Genomic DNA, 18,619 nt, shown 5'->3' on the forward strand with positions numbered 1-18,619 from the left:
AAGGCAGTCTTCCAATTTCTTCTCACAATTTCCTGGTGTGTGCAGTAGAACAGACAAATTCTTTCATAATTTCACAGTAAAGAAACAGCTCATCTCTGCAGGACAGGGCTGCAGGATATACATTCAGCAGTCTTAGTGATTAACAGGTAACAAAACTAATGATACAGACAACTTGTTCTGCTTTGCAGCTGTTCATGCTCAACCTAGGCTGAATGACCAAGGCTAATACCATAGCAAATATTTTCCTTAAACCACACATAAACATTGCTGGAAAACAAAAGAAAAACCCCAGAAATGAAATGAGACCAGACATGCCTGTAAATGACAGCACATTATTTATTTATGAAAGTGATGACAGCTTGTAGTGCAATGACAAGTCCAACTTCCTTTATCTCCACAGAAGCAATTTTTGCTAATACAAAACTGTGATTAAAAAAATAAGATGATTGCAAAGTATAGTAACTGAAATTTAAAAATAAACCTTTACATATAAAAAATATACTGGCACCTTATGAAGGCACAACAGGAACTACCTCAGGCATCTAGCCAACTGACTTTCATACCAACCAATGCAGATGGGTCCCCATTCCCAAGGCAGCTTGATAGAATAAAAAAAAATTATCAAGGAACATGTACAGAGTATCATTACTGTATATATGATTGTCCTAATGAACACTGAAGCAGTGTTGCGTGAGCAGTTCAGTGCATGTGCCCACTCTAACACCAGGCAGCAGGTGGGCCGTGCCAAGTATGCATGGTATGATGTATCACTATTCCAAGGCATAAAACCAACAAGGTTTATTTTTCTTTGACAAGAACTGCCAGCAGTTGCATTTCTTCCTTATTTACATTTCTTGCAGTTAGGAACAGGAAAGATCAAACATACAGAGTATAAGCAGGTAAGAGTATTAGCGTGAATGGTACGACCTTAAGGCACCAAGTGTGCAAGGGAAGAGTGTGAGTGCAGACAGCTCTCTTCACCGCAGTGATACATATGGCTATGGTGAGGATGCAATCTACATCTTCTTCGTTTCCGGCAGCTTCACAGGTGGCCACCCCTGCAATTTATAGTATGAAACCAGCTGCTTTGGTACTTCAGCCAGGACCATCTGGGAAAGAGCTTCTCGGGGAGCCTGCAAGGAACAGTGAGAATAAATCAAAGATACTGCAGGGAATGGGATTACCAGCCCAGTGACATATTCTCTTACAGAATTCAGACTGCAGTCCCCACCTGCCAGGCAAGCAAAGTTGAAAAGACAGCACAATCTGCCTTTCGTCCACGTCTCACTCCCTCTGGTTCAGTCTTGCTGCAGTCTTAGGAGCACTTGCAGTCAGTCTCAAAGAGTACTCTTGCTGAAAATCGCTTGTTCCTACCCCAAGCCCAGACTCACACAGCCTTCATATGGCCTTGATCTGGGTGGGACACTGCCCCAGCCACTACCAATTTGTCTTATTTTGGGTTTCCATTTAACTCCATTCTTCAACCTCATTCACTGTGTAACATGCATGAACGCTAGTTTCCCATCAGAAAAAGCAGGGAGGAGCTGGAGAATGATAGGACTGCTTTCAATAGCAGGAAAGATTCCATCTCAGCTTAAATTGCTCATGGGACTCAACAACAGAAACTGAGACAAATGATCTCACTTCCTTAACTAAATACTTGCATCCCAGGAGAGAAAACACCTTTACTCCTTGTAACACTGCAATAGCCAAGAGATAGTAATGATACAATGAGAACTCTCTAAGAAAAGCTGCAATAGAGTTATGAGGCACACAGTTTTGAATCCAGAAGCACATATATCTCTACTCTCACAAGAAACAGTTTGGACAGTGCTTTACCATACACTTTGGTGCCTGCAACATTAATAAGCTGCCTAGACACATGCTAATTTTTTGGATGTAATAACTGCACATATGTTAGCAGCAGAATTCACACGAAGTTAAAAACAACTTACATTTTTGAACTGCTGGAAAGGCACAAACTGAACAATGTCCCGTGCAGCTGGCTCTCCTGTTATGGATTTCAGGATGCCATTGTCCCCATCAAGAAACTCCATTGCTTTGAAATCAGCTTTACCAACTCCAACAATAATGATAGACATCGGCAGCTTAGATGCATTAACAATTGCTTGCCTGGTTTGATCCAGATCAGTGATCTCTCCATCTGTGATGATCAGCAAGATAAAATATTGCTAAAAAAAAAAAAAAAAAAAAAAAAAAGAAAATACTCAGTTAGGGAGTTAAGCACCAAAGCTCACATAACTGAAAGCAAATGAAGCAATTTCTTACTCTAAAAAAGCAAGCAGATTGTGCAGTGGATAAGACAAGAACAGAACGTTAAACAAACTTTTGTTTATTCCCATTTTTTCTTATGCAAACCACCTTTCCTTGTGCTTTTCAGGGGAATCCTCTGCATTAGATAAAAGATACAGGCTTACATTCAATTTATAAAAAACAATTACACCAGTTGTCAGAATATACTAGCAATGACCAAAGTAATCCTAAATCAACAAAGGTGCATAAATAACTCACTGATGGGTGCTGCTTTATTCACTGACATCTCAAAAAGGATAGAATACATTATTCAATATCCGTTTGTAATTCAAAAAAACTTTTTTAGTTATTAGTAATTTAAATAAGTATTAGAAATCTGAACATACAGCAGTGACAAACGTCATGACATGATGACATTCTAGAAATGACAGAAGGGGAAGAACACAGGAGCTTAAGAAAGATCAGATTTCCCCCAATTGTATGAATAGCTAAAAAACACCCTCAAAAATATAATAAATGGCTGTCCCTGGACCAAGCACCCCACAGTGTGGGAAATTAATTTGATGTATGCACAAACTTATGTAGAACTCAAAATCCTTGTACAGCTAAGACCATAAAGTATCAGAGTGAACATCAAAATTCCTTCTAATTGAGTGGTCAAAAATGGAATCAGTTAAATACATCAGGAAATATGATCCCTTCATCCTTTAGTACAATAAAGTTTTAAGATATGGAGTTGAATTTTAGCAGCAGTCATGGCCATGCCAACACACAAATGAGACATGCAATGCAACTGCAGATGTAGTATGGGCGTTCTGCAACACGGTTAGCGTACTGATTTGCCAATTCTCACACTACTTTGGTAGTTTGGCCCTCTAGATATTTTGATTCTGCATGCAAACACGGTGGGACAAATAGTCAAGCTCTCTGACATTTCTTAGGTGGTCTTTGTGTACATGCTCAAGTGAAACGTTGTTTGGAATAAAATACACAGGGCCCCTTTATACTGTGTGCTCTCCCTACGGGTGATGGAGTCTGGCGAGAGAGGTTAGGGTGAGGCAACTGCTGACAAAGACCAATTGGTCTAAAAGCCAACACGGGACCCCTGCATACTTCACTGGTACAGGTTCACATATGAACCAAGGGAGTAGCAACAACTTCTTTGGAAGCTGGTAAGACAAGACCAAACTTGAGATCCTGAGGAAGAAGAATGCATCACTTTACCATACAATTCTATCCCATCGTGAACACAGGAAACAGAAACATCACCCATTTGCAGGAAACGACATGGACTCACAGAAGCAGTTCCTTGTTGTGCTGAGTGTGCAGCAAACCTTGCCACATGGTTTATAATGGGAGAGAAGTTGGTTGGCCCATAGAGTCGTATCTGAGGAAGGATCTGGCGGTAGGCATCAACTATTCCTTGGATCCCTGTAACACAAGAAATGCAAGCTGCCAGAAGAGCCTCACAATTTCTCCAGTAATTATTCTATAAGCATTACTGAATAGTGAAGCAAAACGATAATCACTCACACACAGCTGTGAACTCCGAAAGGACAAATAAACATCAGGATAGCAGCGAATATACAAAGCAAAGGTCTAAAACCAGTGGACATCTGTAGAGACAAGATTTCCGGATTTCTTCACCATTCTGTATACTTTACATTATTCTTTATGCTTCCAACATAATAAAGTTCATGGAAGTTGATGGAAAAATAATCTAGTGAAGGCATGCTTATGACCGTGTCCTTTCTACTCTGTCATCCAGTTTCTCGTTTAATTGCTTACCATCTAATTAGACAACAAGGTCAGAAACTCTCTGGAATAGTTAACTGCTTATTTTTCTCTTGTGCACAGTGACACCTGGATTTAAACATTTCTATAAGAGAAACCTCTAAGGATTTTCCCCTGCAAGAAGCTTTTCTTTTTTTTTTGTTGTTGTTGTTGTTGTTGTTTTCCCTATAAATGTGATCTTAAATGGTGTATTTTCTTGTGGAGAGCAATTTAGATGGATCCCCATATTAACTTGTATTTATGTACTTTCATTTACTGCTGCTGCTCACCTTGTCCACCACATGTTTTAGTGCTTTACCTCTGAACTACTGCACAGGAACCATCACAGAGCAAAGGCACAGATTCCAGTGAAGCAGACAACACAGAACTGATGAAGGAAACACTTGGATTTTAACACCAGTTCTCAGATTCCATTCTTTCTTGACCTTAGACCGGAGAGAAAAACTAAACTGGGGAAAAAATGTTCATTCAAGAAATATTCTGCACTGCTCCGTGCTGAGAGAGTCCTTAGTCCTAGGAGTTCTTAACCTGGCTTACAGACCAGCCATTGAGATTAGCTGAAACAACTACTGCAAAAGAAGATGGCTTTAAGGAAAATAATATTTTGAGACAACCCTTTAAAAGATAACATTCAAACATATTCACATTGCTGAAGAAGTAACCACAATCTCTAACAGACTTAGCAGATGGTTGCTTTGAAAGTGTGACTAACAGACACATTGCTGATCTGAATTCCCTACCACCTCTAACATAACAAAAGTAACCAAGTTGCAGCAACAAAAATTTCCGCACAGACTGACAGAATAACAGAATGGTTAAGTTGGAAGGGACCTCTGGACATCATCTGGTCTAATCCGCTGTGCTCAAGCAGGGATACTAGATGGGTGACCTTTTCAATAAAAGGAAATTAAGCAGGACCTTCCCCTCGTGAATCTATGTTAGCTATGACCAATGACCACATTGTCCTTCAGATGTTTTTCAACAACTCCCAGAATAATTTTTGCTATAATTTTACCAGACACTGAAGTGAGACAGACTGGCAGCCCTGTAATTACCAGGGTCTTCTTTCTTGCCCTTCTTGAAAATTGGAACATTTGCCACTCAACTGGGACCTCTCCAGATTCCCAAGACCATTGAAAAATAACGGAGAGAAGCCTAGCAATGACATCAGCCAGCTCTCTTGGTACACTGGGATGAATCCCATCAGGTCCCAATCACTGAAGCTTATGCAGACCACACAGAAATCTGCATCAACACAATTACACTCTTGTCACCATCCAGGTAAGAGTACATGTAGCTTGCTGCATGCCTTCATGCTACATATGCTTTTCACCAGTTATGAAAGAAATGCAACACTTCTAACATCAATCCCTCTCAGTGAAATATTAATAAAAAGGTGTCCTCACCTTGACAATAAGGGTTGCTGGGATTGAAGTTCAAAGCAAACTCATGAGACACCTAGAAATAGGGATGTTACAATCAGTGACACAATGCAGAGATGAACAGAGCAACTGCGTAGTGTTGTGAAGGCCTTACCTGCCAGCTAGGAGGAACCTGAGCTCCAAATCCAAATGCAGGAAACAGCTTGTCCCTAGGGAGAAAGGGTAACAAGAAGAATTGTGAAACAGCAATTCTTTAATATTTCAGTATTCTGTTTTATTCCCAGAAAACAGTTGGAGACCAAGATTCAATTCCTGCCCTGAGGAATGGGTACACCACCTAGCTTCCCATGGCCAGTAACCAACTACCCAAGGGTTTCAGGCAGGGACCTGACAGATTCAGAATTTGTTTCAATGCAGCATCCTACAGGACTCTTGGGAGATTTCAGAGTAGCAAGAGAGAAGCCAACCCAGTCACAGCTTGGCTGAAGGACAGAGCAGGCTGAACATGTTCCCAATGAATTAAACAGGAGACTTGTGTTTGAAATGCACCATCAGCAATAAAGGATTAGCAATGAGCTAAAGCAGCATTCTAGAGTAACCCAGGCCATAAAAGGGCAGATATGGGAAGACAAATCAAGCAAACACTCTGAATTAAGCAGTGCTGCCATTGCCTTTCCTGGCAATGCCAGAAGCAGGAGGAAGCAGCAGCAGCACCTGTGGGGATCTTCCAAGGAAAGGCAGCATCTCAGTCACCCAAATGCTACAGCTCTGGAATGAGTGATCAGCCTTGATCAATGACACCCACTGTGACACACTGTGTGTCATTTAATACACATTTTCATGTGGTGACTAGATCAATCAAGAGCCTCTTACATACGTGTCATAATCCTGGACTACACTTCCCACGCTCCAGATGGCAATCAGGTACTCATTTATCCCATCTGGGCTAATGTAGTGAAGAGAATCTGGTGACTTGGGATCGCCATTGGAGCCAGTGAAGTCTATGCCCACCTAATCAGTTCAGAAGATGATAACACAGGTCACTGAAGCATCACCATAAGCAATTGAGAACCAACAACCATAACCAAAAACAGAGGGCTAGGCTAGCTCCACACTGCTCCCTTCCTCCCAGGCACAAAGACAGTCCCGTACAGGGATGGGCAAACAAGCCCGCACACCTTTTCAGACAGAGTCACATGCATGTCTAAGGAGTAGTAGTCCTTTCCACTGCCAGACTGAGAACTGATTTCTCAAAAGAAGCATAAGAAACTCAGGATCCATTAAATTTGCTACTTAATAGCAAAAAGTAAAAATCTACAGTTACTTCTTTTTGGCAGTCTTCATCACTTCCTAAGAAAACACACACTGCAAACTGAAGTACTAACCACAACTCCGTTGCCCTTGTCTTAGCATCTACCAAGATGTGCAGCGGGGAAACAACTCACCGTAAAATTAATCTGACAGCCTCCCATGATGTAGTCCAGGAATGAATAATCTGTTTCAATCTAGAGAAACAGACAAACAGCGTTACACCTCCTCCCCACAAAAACACATTTCTTTACAATAAGAACATAAAAAAGCCAAACGATGACAATAATCTTCCTACCTTGCAGGATTTTATCCTAATAATGCCAGAGTTTTTGTAGCTCTTTTTCTTCTGTTTCTTCTCAGGATGAATGCATTCATATTCCACCTACAGAAAGCAAGCATTCAAGAAGCAAGTAATAGAACACCTGCATTTCCAGCAGTGCAAACTACTGAAACAGAACAGTGTCAGACATTACACAATTTCAGAGTTACCCGGCAATATTCTGAGACTTCATTTTAAAAAGGTTTGTGATTACTGTGGCTGTTATTTGACAAGTTAAATTGATGTTTTTGCTACCATCATTAGGCAAAAGCACATACGTCAAGACTTCAAGAAAGTCCCTCTTTGGGACATGACTGTTAGTCTGTACAGAATCATCGAACAGTCATTGTAACAGAGGACAAAAAAGTCTGTCACAAACGCAAGCATTTCTCTTAACATAATCACATTCTTTATCAGTTAAGGGAAAGGAATGAACACAAACAGATGAGGAAAACGCAAAGCAGGCAGAGGGAAGGAAGGAGGCCAAAAACCCTACGTCACAGGTTCTTAATGGCAGACCCTTGGAAACACCAATTCTCTCCTCTAGCTAAAAAAGCAACCAGAGTGCTAGTAAGGGCAACCAGCTCAGGCACAAATGTTACCTGAGAGGAGTCCTACCTCTGTGCTCTTCTGTTACAGCATTAACAAGAAGCTCTTTTGTTTCCACTTGGCTCAGCAGAGGCAAAAGCACAAAGAATTGCTGGCAAGAAATGGCACATGGCCAGCAGACAATGGGCTCAAGGATGTCTGTAGGAACAGGAGGGCTAACACTACCCAAGAAAAGCAGTAGTATCCTCCCCTTGTCAGGTTTCCCCCCCGCAAATACTGGCTTAGTAATACGAAGATACAACCAAAAAAAAAAATCAGTTTTGCAGGCAAAACCTAAAAATCTCTTAGAGATCAGTACTAAAAAGGGTTTGTGAAAGACCGAAATATGGACTTAATTGAGGAACTAAGAAAGCTCACCGGAGAGCCGTCACCTGCTTTCTGCAGCTGAGCCAGGCTAGTTTCAAAAATGCCTATCAAGTCATGTGACCCATCACTATCATGATCTGCACACTGTACCTGGAAGAGAAGAGACAGCAAGCAATGGGCAAGTGTACTGCATTAGGGAGAATGACAGCTGCTCACCACAGAATCTCTCTGCTTCCAACAGCTTTGCACTGATGGTAGTATATTCCCCCATCAAATCTGAACTGGTCTTGTCATCCGTATCACTAACTGAAATCTCACAGTAAAAAGAGACACACAGCGTGAATTTCAGTTAGAAGTAGAGAATGCAAAAAAACCCCAACATATTCAAAAATAAAGCTGGTAACAACTGTGGCTTAGAACAAAACCAGTACAATGTACATTGGCAACAGTTCCCCAGCCAATCAACAACTACAGAAGCATTTAGAACGTGCATGATACACAGTACAGCAGGACATAAATCCAGAAGCAGTCAGTCAAGAAAAAGTTTGTGGACAGCTACTTTCCCCCCTGCTGAAGTTCATGTACTACCCCGACTCAAAAGCTCGCTATGAGGTCTGCTTTTATTAGGCAAGGAACTGGTGTTGCCTCAGTGAAAAATACTAACAGCTTTCTCCTCAGGACAATGGGACAAGACGAACCTACAAATGACACCTAGATAAGGAAGTCGCATCGAATAGCTACATCACCAATCTCGAGGACAGGTTTCTTTGAAGGTTTCCTACTGCCTTCAATCCACAAGGGATATTCCATTGGTTTCAGTGGGAAATCGATACAAAAAGCTGGATGAATTGTGGTCTAACCTAGCCAAATTGGAAGCACCATGCTATCCTTCAGTCTCTCCAATAGGAAAACAAGATCACTTTAGAGATTGGGCCTCATGCTTCTTCCCCTTCGTCTTTCCGAACCCACCACTGCTCCATTCCTCTCTTCTGCATGCTTCACTAGGAAGCAACCTCCAGGCTCCTCCATGAACCCCACTCTGCCTCTCTCAACAACTCTAACGTTTAAAACATCATTCAAAAGTGATTTGACCATGTGAGGGAGGTTGCTCAAGGGGGCCATCATGCAGAGGTACAGACTGGGGGTGTCCTCGGTGCTAATACAGCCGAGACATAACTGCAGAGAATTTTAGCTGCTGCCACCTCTACGCACCTCCCTTTTTCCTCCTGCTTGCTCTTGTCCACGCCAAAAATACATATTTAGGACCAGTTCCTGTTATCAATTCACAGCATGATATAGCTTAAAACAAACCTCCTTTTGCAAGGGTTTTCTAAAATGGGCTTAGATTCACAGCATGTAGTCTGAAGAGTGGTGCTGCTACAAACAACACGTGGAAGATGTGACGTAGGAACAAGTACCTGAAGCTGCCAACAACTGCTTTCTGAAACAAGGCCTGACCTCAGGGGTCAGATAGCAATACTGCAAGATACTGTATGCAATTACTCTCAACTGAACAACGCAATATTCATTAAGAACTATGAAATATATCCAGTGGGTCAAAGGCCCCCTTCAATCTACAAGAAAAATTTCTGACATTCACAGAAAATTGATTCGCCTTTATGCACATGCCATCAAATGCATGGACTGGAAGGGAGTTTTGTTTGTTTAAATCTTACGTTTACTATTTCTATTTAAACAATTATGGGGAAGAAAAACTGCTTTTATTTGCCCTTTTTCTTGAAGAAACTGTAAGAAGATTACATTGTTTCAAAAATCTGAGCTGTTCTTTAGCAGGGAACAAAAACAACATGACTGCATCACAGCAAAGAAAGAATTACCAAAATATTAGGCAGCATCGTTAATTTGACCTAAAGATTTATGTTTACAGACGCACATTTAGTGCACGTTCCCCACTACAGAAGTATCATGCGTTGCTAGCAAAGCTAATGTTTACGAGACACAACAAACTGATTTATGCACATGCATGGACATTTCCATTATGTTGAAGTACAAGGACTTCTCCATTCAGCAATCATTTTTCTACACGTAACTGTTCCAAAAAGATCTTAGGAAGCCTCGAACAAGAGATTCAGAGCATCACATACCAAATGAAAAACACATCTCCAGTGCAGTTTTACATTCTTTAGTGCTACTGTTCCCACCTGTCTCAAGTCCCTTTTATGATCAACTTCCATAATCCGTAGGGAAAAAAGGAAAATTTAATCCTTTTTCTCTGATGCACTGTGAAACTTAATATGTTATTTGCACATGCATCAACAATTTTATCTGAAAGGAACTAACAGCAAAAATCTTAAATTAAAATTTTTTAGAACAGCTTTTCAAAGTGAATCCCAAAGCACAGAAAGCTTCCAAAAAAAAAAAAAAAAAAAGGAATTTAGACTGTAGAAACTTAAACTTCAGTAATATGATGTCTAAATCATGCCATGTCATGTCAGTTTTGACAAGGTAACATACATCTCTTTGCCACTTCCTTTCCACATTTATTTCAGAATTTTTGGACCAAGACTTCTTTCTGACCTAAGACTGTTGACTACCCTAGAGCAAAAGCTCACGACTGCCACTGAGAACACTGTCACATATTCAACAAACTCAGCAAATTTGAACATCTATTTCCAGGTTAATAATCTCAGTAATTCTTTCAATCTCTCATGCTGCACAAATTAAAAGGTTAGCATGCATTGCTTTTTGTTAAACCTTTCAAATCAAACTTCTAGCATGAGGTTTCTTCACAAACAGGGTGAGGCAGGAAAATTCTGCAAACGGAAAGTGTTTAGGAGTTAGATAAACAGAGACTATACTCAACGTAAGACTAGTTATGGCTTTAAATGCCTTTGTATTATCAGTGCATTGCTTAGAACAGAAATTGAATTAATTTGCTAACAGATTATTTTTGTAGAAACTTGTAGAAAGTTGTAATTGGTCTGCTACCACCTCCGTAATTCAGGACCAGAGAACATTAATCATCATACGCAAGACTACAAGGAACTTCATTTCTGACTCAAAACCAAATTTCTTGTTCAAACAAAGAAAAACAGCTGTAATAAGACCACCATTCTCATGAATGGACAAAGCTGTTAGCTGCCCACTCTGTCAGTATCCTAATAAATTCAAGCTTATCAAGTACAAGTCTCACAGTTTTTACTTAGTGTTAGAAAACCACAATTAAACAGAAAGTCCCCAACCTGAAATGCTAGCCAGAATAGCCAAATAATCATTTATAATTCTTATGACGATGAATCATTAGGAAGAGTGTCACTTCTGCATTCCCTAACTTCTCAATTTGACAACTCACAATGTTTTAGGACAGACTTCATACTTAATAGACATATAATCACTTATGTGCCATACTCTTATTATTCCAGAAGGGCAACCTAAAATTTTAAATATGATTAGACAACTTGATTACTCATAGTTTAGATAGCAACAGATTGGGTTTCTTACAACAACAGAATTTCAAATTCTGAAGGCTGTACCTTGATAGGTTTATTAAAATCAGCACCACAGAACGTCTGCAAGGGAACACTGAACTTCCTCCAGCACGGATTTAAGTTGTTCTTAATCACCTTAAAAAAAAAATGACAGCATAATGTCATATGAGGGATGCAGTATGCAAGTTACTAAGAAACATATCATGAGGGTTCTGTACTTCTGTGGGGCTATCTGAACAGCCCCAGTCAGTTCCACCTTGACAATGTATGGAACGCCAAGCAAAAAGTTCTATTAGAAATAGAAGATAGAAATACAAAGTAGGGTTCAATTGTAGAGCCACGCCAATCATCGCCACTGAAAGGCAGAAGAGTCCTACCACTTTTCTCCCCTGGTGCACGGTTGGACTCTTCATCAACCCAGCTTAACCCACTGACCAGGCAGCAAATTAACCATTTTCTTCCAGGTCAGTGAGCCAAATCCCTTTTTTTTTTTGGGTACAATACAAATTTCATCACAGAACTGGTGCATGGCATGACCAGTAGCAACACATTCCTGCTTTTGGTAGGTAGGAGCAAGCTGTCAGATCAACTCAACACTAAGAAACACATCAGTGTAGAAATACTACCTCTGATCTGTAGACCAACTGCCACATTCCAGCATCGCCCTGCTTGTACAGCTCCAAAAACGGATCCGATTTACCTAGGAAATCCTGCAAACAAAACCCCGACAGAACTCATCAGACTCGTGTTTTACTCAAATGAGAGAACAGCTAGCTCATCAGTACATAACATTTCAAACAAACCACAGTCAAACAAGCTATACATTTGTTTTCCTCTTTCATTTTGTTTTTCTCTTTTAAACTGCAGCACTTTCAAAGCCATCATAATACATCATCTCTGATTCCAAGACAGTGCTTCCTCAGAGTATTTTGTTACGATGAATTGTGCCATTCTGCTTGGCTTAATATAACATCAAGGTAGCTGATCTGAATTTCTACCTCTTCTGCTTTAATATCATTACAGAAAGCCCAGTTAACTGCACAGTTACAACAATCTAGACAATTATTTAATATACTAACACATACATTATTCCAAAACAATCCTCCAGAACCAAAACCTGGTGGTTGAAATTCGCATCTAAGACTGTATTTTTCAGCATGTTATTATGTCTCTAGTTCACTTCATTATCAGTAAGAAAACACAGCAAGCCTTTCTTACACAAGGATTACAGAGCTTAGTTGAAGGTTTACAACACAGTGAGACTGACTATTTTTACAGTTACTGCCTTTTTGCTAGCAAAACCTACAGAAGCATGAAGTATCATTAAAAATAAATCAATCAATACCTTTTTGTCCAAGTTTCGGGCTTCAATTTCTAAATAGACAACCCTGGTATCTTTAATCTCCTCTGCTGAAATCTGTGCCAAAAGGAAAAAAAATATAAATATATACACATATACACACACACACACCCTACAGAGTTTTGCTTATGCTTTGCGCTTGGAGAAACTCTGTGTATGGTTACAAATGCATACCTTTCCTGTACACATGCAGAATTTGAAATTAGACAAACAAAACCAGAAACGTTACTTTGTCCCAGACCACATACCAAAGAAAAAGAAATCATTTTTTCCACGCACAACCAGGTCATTTACCGTTATGGTGCCTTTTCCTGCTGGCTTTCCCTCCTTCAGTTCCAAAGGTCGAGTGAACACTGAGCTGGACACAACCTGAGGTTAAAAGACAGATATTATAAACATCAAGGTAGACAAAAAACAAAGAATTACTCTTTAGGATGAATTTTTTAAAACTCTCCTAAAAAGCTCTAAAGGGTTTAAGTCCATTTCCTGCAGTGACAAATACTAGTTTGTGCTTCTGAAATGATTAAGCAGTCTTAAAATTTTCCCTCCCTATCCACAAAATAATATCCACTAGTACATCTCAAGTTTTACATTAGTCTCCTATTATTGCTTCCCCCAATATATTTACATTACAAGTAGTCAAACAGCTGCTGAAAATCAGAAAAGACTATTTAGCTAATCAAGTCTTTCTTTAATATCCCAAATACCACCTTTCTTCTCCTACCCAACAATACAAACTCCTCTTCAGGAATCAACTGCAGAATTTCAGACAGTCCCTGAATTTATGGTCCGACGATCTTTTTGTGCAAAGGAAACCAAAAAGGCTCTGTTAGAGTTCTCCAGGCTCCACGCCTTCCTCATTCCCAATCTCCCATTAGTGCTACAATTGCTTCTTACATTCCATAACGACTGGTAAACCATGCACATCTAACCTTCACTTTGCACTCAACGTGATTTCTCTAACTACATTCAGCAGGGACACAAACCAATATGCTAAATAAGCATAAGGAACAAGACGTTTTGAAACGTGAATGTGTCAAAGCCTTTCATAAACCAGCCTTGCTTCCAGTTTTTCACAACAAACCCGGTGCTTGCTGTTACACTGTACATCGCTTCACGTGTTCCCCTGCATACCTGTCCCAGCGTGCACTCGATCCCTCCAAGGTAGTCATCGTCGTTTAGATCAGGGGACTTGTTGTCAATGTCATACACCCCGAATTTCAACTTCTGCACTTTCTCGAAGTAGTAGTCGACAACCAGCTTCTTTGAAAATTCAGGGTTTTGGCAATTCTTTATCCTCTCCGTGCGATCTAACTGTACAAACACAGAAACAAAGTTGAAGAAAAAAGGCAAAAAAGAACAGCAGGAGGCCAGGAACACAGCGCACTCTGAGCACAGAAAGGACAGCACGTGCTGGAGCAGCCAAACCACGGCCCTGCCACATCTCCAGGCGAGCACACGAGCAGCGAACGAAGCCAACAGCAGCAGGACCCCGACGACCCCACCCCACGAGCCCCGGGAACGCCGAGCGCGGACCCGACCGCACCGCGGAGGGCGCTGCCGCCTCCGTACCTCAGCCCACTGGCGGCCGCCCACGTCCTGCAGCAGGACGCAGAGGGGATCCGACTTGGAGCCGACGTCCCGGTCGAGGAGGTTCTGGCAGGACACGGACAGCTCCACCCTGCTCACGCACTGCGCCATCTGCGGGCAGAAGCGCAGAAAGGGTCAGGCCCGGCGGCCGCTCCCGACCCCGCAAGGTGCTCGCGGCGGCGGCAGCGCGGCCCCGGGCGGTCCCGCCCCGCAGTGGGGCCGGGCCGCCACCCTCAGCCCGCCCGGGGCTCCGAGCCGCCAGCCCAGCCGCGGGTCCCTCGCCGGGCAGGGCCGGCTGCCGGCCCCCGTCCCAGCAAGATGGAGGCGCCTCTGCCCGCGCCGCAGCGCCCGGGCCGGGCTCCGCTCCCTCCTCCCCCCCGGCCGAGCTCTGCCTCGCCCCCTGCTTTAGGGCTCCCGCTGCCCACAGGGACGCGGCGACGGCGGTGCCAGCTCCGGGCAGAAAGGGGCCAGGGAGGACTCGGGGCCGCCCCGCGATTCTCCCTCAGGCCTTGAGCTTTCTCTATGAGGGGGCGGGTGTAAAACGACGGCACTTTTTTGCCCTTTGAAGGGGGCAGCTGGTGGTTCAGTACGGCAGTTGCTGAAGCTCCCGCTCTGCCTGTGCAGACACTCCCCCCTCAGCCTCCCCCTTGCTCTCACACTGACAGGAAATCTGCTCGGGGAGGCTCCTGCACGCAGCACAGAAGCCGCAGAAGCAAAAAGGCCTAAGAGCAGGGCGGCTGGACAACCCCCCAGCGGGCAAGCTCTGCCTCGGGTCTTGTCCTTACATGCTACAAAGCCCCCTTTCTTCAGGTGCTGCCTTCCCAAAAACAGAAGTGATAGTTTTATTGCATTTCAGATTAAGGCCAGTTTTGCTGAAGGAACAGCTACAATCATCAAAACTGAAAATAAGCCTTCCAGTAGCAAATAAAATATTGTGCTGCTTGAAAGTTCTAAGAAATGCTTTAAAGTGTGATTTTTTCCGTAGAGAAGCTACTTCAGCAAGGTAGATTTGTTTGGCCTTTCTGGTATTCGCCTATCCACATAGCTTTCTCATACTTGCATGGTGTAAATATTAATTATCTCAATAAAGAGATGAACTTTTATTAGACACCTTTTGATCCCCTTAGAGCACCATTCAGCCCTCCCAATCTGCAATCTCCCCTGACAGATGTTACCCACGTCACTTAATACACTACAGCTGTAGTAATTGCAGCAGGACAAACACTGTGCCGAATAAGAATTAGCAAAGCTTTAGACAAAGAGGATAACTGTTCATCTTTCTAAGGTCATCATCATCTGCTTTAACCCCAGTATCAAAGAGGCTAACGTGAAGTAGTCTGCACTGTTCAAACGACTAGTTAGAACCCTCTGTCTTCCACTTCTGCTTCATCCGATCTCAAATAAGATTCACAAAAAACCACCATCATTATCTTTAATACCACGTTTCTTCTAAAATCACAACAGTTACAGGTATCAGTTTTTCATTACCTACACGTGTTGTTCCACCAGACCGGCTAACTTCACACAAAGTCTCACCTCTGCATAGCCTGCAGTTCTACAAACAGCCATACGCATCCACATGACATTGTTTGACAAAGATCAGGACAGCTAGCCTTGGCTGCAGGGCCAACAGTTCTCCTCTTTATTTTCTGTATTGCAACAGACTTCTGTACCATCATGTAACCACTTTCCCTCCCCTGTACAGCACAAAGTGATCAGGAATCAAGTTGAAAACGTCAAAGAAATGTCTCCCCAAAATCTTCTGGCATCGCCGGACAACAGCCATCCCTTCCCAGAAGGGAACATTACTATAGGTCTGAATTTGCATGTAGAATGAGTCCCTAACCATTTGTTCAACACCGTGTTACAGAAACACTGATGAGGAAAGTTTAGAGCTTGCATTAGGAACCGTTAAACCACACAAGAAAGCCAGAAGGTAAAGTGAAGCACCAGTCTTCACAATCACCTCCCACATGCTACCTGAATCTCTTCTCACATCTGTAGTAGTGAAACCATGAAATTACTCCACTGTCTCAAGGAACTGTCTTTCAGTACACCACACACAGATGTCTTGTTCTGCTATTCTAGATTTTAAAACGTAAGAAATCCTTTGCAACACAGCCCAGATGGATTGTTTCTGTAGTTAGACCAGAAAGGATCCTTTCCAATTACGTCTTCCTGTTCTATTTGGTGAGTGCAGGGCACCAGGTGATGCACCCTTATGAAAAGAGGAGCGGTAGCTCCTCAGCAGATCGAGATAAAATACTCACGTTTCATTTGAAAGTATCAGTTTGAATCTTTGCCAGCATTTGTTTATATGTTGCTGCCTACAGACATCCTTCAAAAGCCCACACTAAGCTTTTTTTTTTTTATACTTCACAGCTTTTCAAATACACTGTACGGTGTTCTCCAGTTCTAATCCATTCCTTTAGAAAATAAAACAGAAAAATCCTGATCATGAACTACTCTACGTATCTCAGCAGAAAGAGGAAGAAGTAGGTGATCTGTCAAGACAGTTTATTTCAGTCAAGCCTGAAGATATGCCTGGCCTCTCTCTAGGTGAACTTGGGTTTTGTTTGTTCTAGTTTTATTAATAGCCTTACTTTTATTCCCTGATGTGCATTCAAAGAACCAAATAATCTCATTTACCTTGAAGATTCAAGTCAACAATTGCAAAAATAAATTTCACGTTGTCTGAGTTTTCATAAAGCACACGTTTATGTATCCATTCATACACACAATATATTTAGCTTGTAGAATTCCAATAATTTATCTTTAATGACAGAATACTGTTTACATTTGTTGTGACAATCAAAAAAATCCTTTTTTCAACAGTTCCAGAAACTCCAAAATGCATTGATTTCTTATTTTCACCTCACAACAACCCTAGATGACTGATATTGATGTTTTATTTGAAACTTCTGGTTTCAAGAAGTTCAAAGACAAAGGATATTCCCAAAATGAAAACAGCCGATAAAGCAAACTGGTTTTCATAAAGGTATTAAAACACATCCAACTTAGAAAGTATTTATTAGAAAATGATCCTTAATAGCTTGCAACAACAATTTATCAAACAACTTGCCGCAGGCAAATTAAAGTACAGCATGATCTGGGAATCACAGCGCTATTCTAGCTGCACAAATTCAGAGTTCGCCAAGTAAAAATGAACTCCAAACAGATATATTCAAATTCTGTTTAGAATATATAAAACAGAGCCAGTGGATGCATCATAGCATAACAGGTTCAGAAAAAAAAAGGCAACATAAGCAAGCCACTGGGTAAGTGTTGCCGTTAGAAAAGGCTTGTAAAATCACAACTGATGTTACACCACCAAGATCAACAATTTACACTGAGAACAGCTGCACACATCTGATCCAATGCTCTCACACCTCGGGGATCTCACTGTTGAGAGGTATCACCCATGAAGTTTCACCTTGAGCTGAATTCTGCACACTCCTTTCTCAAGGGAAGAGTTTCCAGCACCCGGCTTCAGATCCATCAGACTCCTATGTTTTTGCCTTTAGTTAGGACATCACATAATATATTTTCTTCAAAATATGGTCTTACATCACCTGTGTTATTCCTATGAACTCAAGAGCAGGTTACAACCCACAGAAGTCTATGCAAGATCCTGTGCTCGTAAACCACTAGTACTCCATAGAAGTTTTTCACTGCTCAACCAGAAGTCATTCCCAGTTTTCTAGAAAACACAAATCAGCTCCAGACCCTTAAGAACTACATATGCATTAAGAACTGCTCAGACAACCAAACTGAAGTCCAGTTTAAAAATGTCAAAATGATTAAGTCTTACTACACATACCACCTCTGCACTGTGAAGATGATCATGAATTCCAGGAGTTGTAATACACACAGAAAAGTAAATGCCATTTCATTATTTCCAAACTGTTCTACACTAAATGGAGGCACACCAATAAATAAGTTGGAGGAACTGCAGCAAGGTCCTAAATAATGTAACCAAGACCCCCCCCCCCCCCCCCCCCCAAAAAAAAAAAAAAGCTGCATTCTAGGAAAACCGTGTAGGAGATGCATGCTATACATGTAGAAGACTAATCCATTATCTGCTACTTTCTGGAATTTTATACAAGCTTTTCAGAATTTCCAACAATTCTCACATTTTTATAGAAAAAAACAAGTTTTCACACAGAAAAGAGCATTCTCCAATGTAAACAACATTAACTCCACAGATGAGCCTAGTAGTACCTTA

The 18,619-nt window shown here is 41.5% G+C and overlaps 1 protein-coding gene across 5 annotated transcripts in view; it reads right to left on the reverse strand.

Moving 5' to 3' along the window:
* Positions 1-318: 318 nt before the first annotated feature.
* Positions 319-18,619, reverse strand: part of RBM12 (RNA binding motif protein 12) — a 40,340-nt gene continuing 22,039 nt past the window's right edge. For all 5 annotated transcript variants that reach the window (XM_027473017.3, XM_072026418.1, XM_027473016.3 and 2 more), the window contains 15 exons: positions 14,377-14,505; positions 13,939-14,118; positions 13,099-13,173; positions 12,790-12,861; positions 12,071-12,154; positions 11,490-11,579; positions 8,047-8,145; positions 7,057-7,143; positions 6,896-6,955; positions 6,328-6,461; positions 5,605-5,659; positions 5,475-5,526; positions 3,572-3,705; positions 1,956-2,192; positions 319-1,133 (listed from right to left, as the gene is read on the reverse strand). In XM_027473017.3, the coding sequence (XP_027328818.2) occupies positions 1,017-1,133; positions 1,956-2,192; positions 3,572-3,705; positions 5,475-5,526; positions 5,605-5,659; positions 6,328-6,461; positions 6,896-6,955; positions 7,057-7,143; positions 8,047-8,145; positions 11,490-11,579; positions 12,071-12,154; positions 12,790-12,861; positions 13,099-13,173; positions 13,939-14,118; positions 14,377-14,505 (1,605 nt within the window). In that variant the 3' untranslated portion in view covers positions 319-1,016. The remainder of the gene's footprint in view (positions 1,134-1,955; positions 2,193-3,571; positions 3,706-5,474; positions 5,527-5,604; positions 5,660-6,327; positions 6,462-6,895; positions 6,956-7,056; positions 7,144-8,046; positions 8,146-11,489; positions 11,580-12,070; positions 12,155-12,789; positions 12,862-13,098; positions 13,174-13,938; positions 14,119-14,376; positions 14,506-18,619) is intronic.

This window comes from Anas platyrhynchos, chromosome 21, assembly GCF_047663525.1.
Source record: "Anas platyrhynchos isolate ZD024472 breed Pekin duck chromosome 21, IASCAAS_PekinDuck_T2T, whole genome shotgun sequence".
Classification (NCBI taxonomy): Eukaryota; Metazoa; Chordata; class Aves; order Anseriformes; family Anatidae; genus Anas; species Anas platyrhynchos.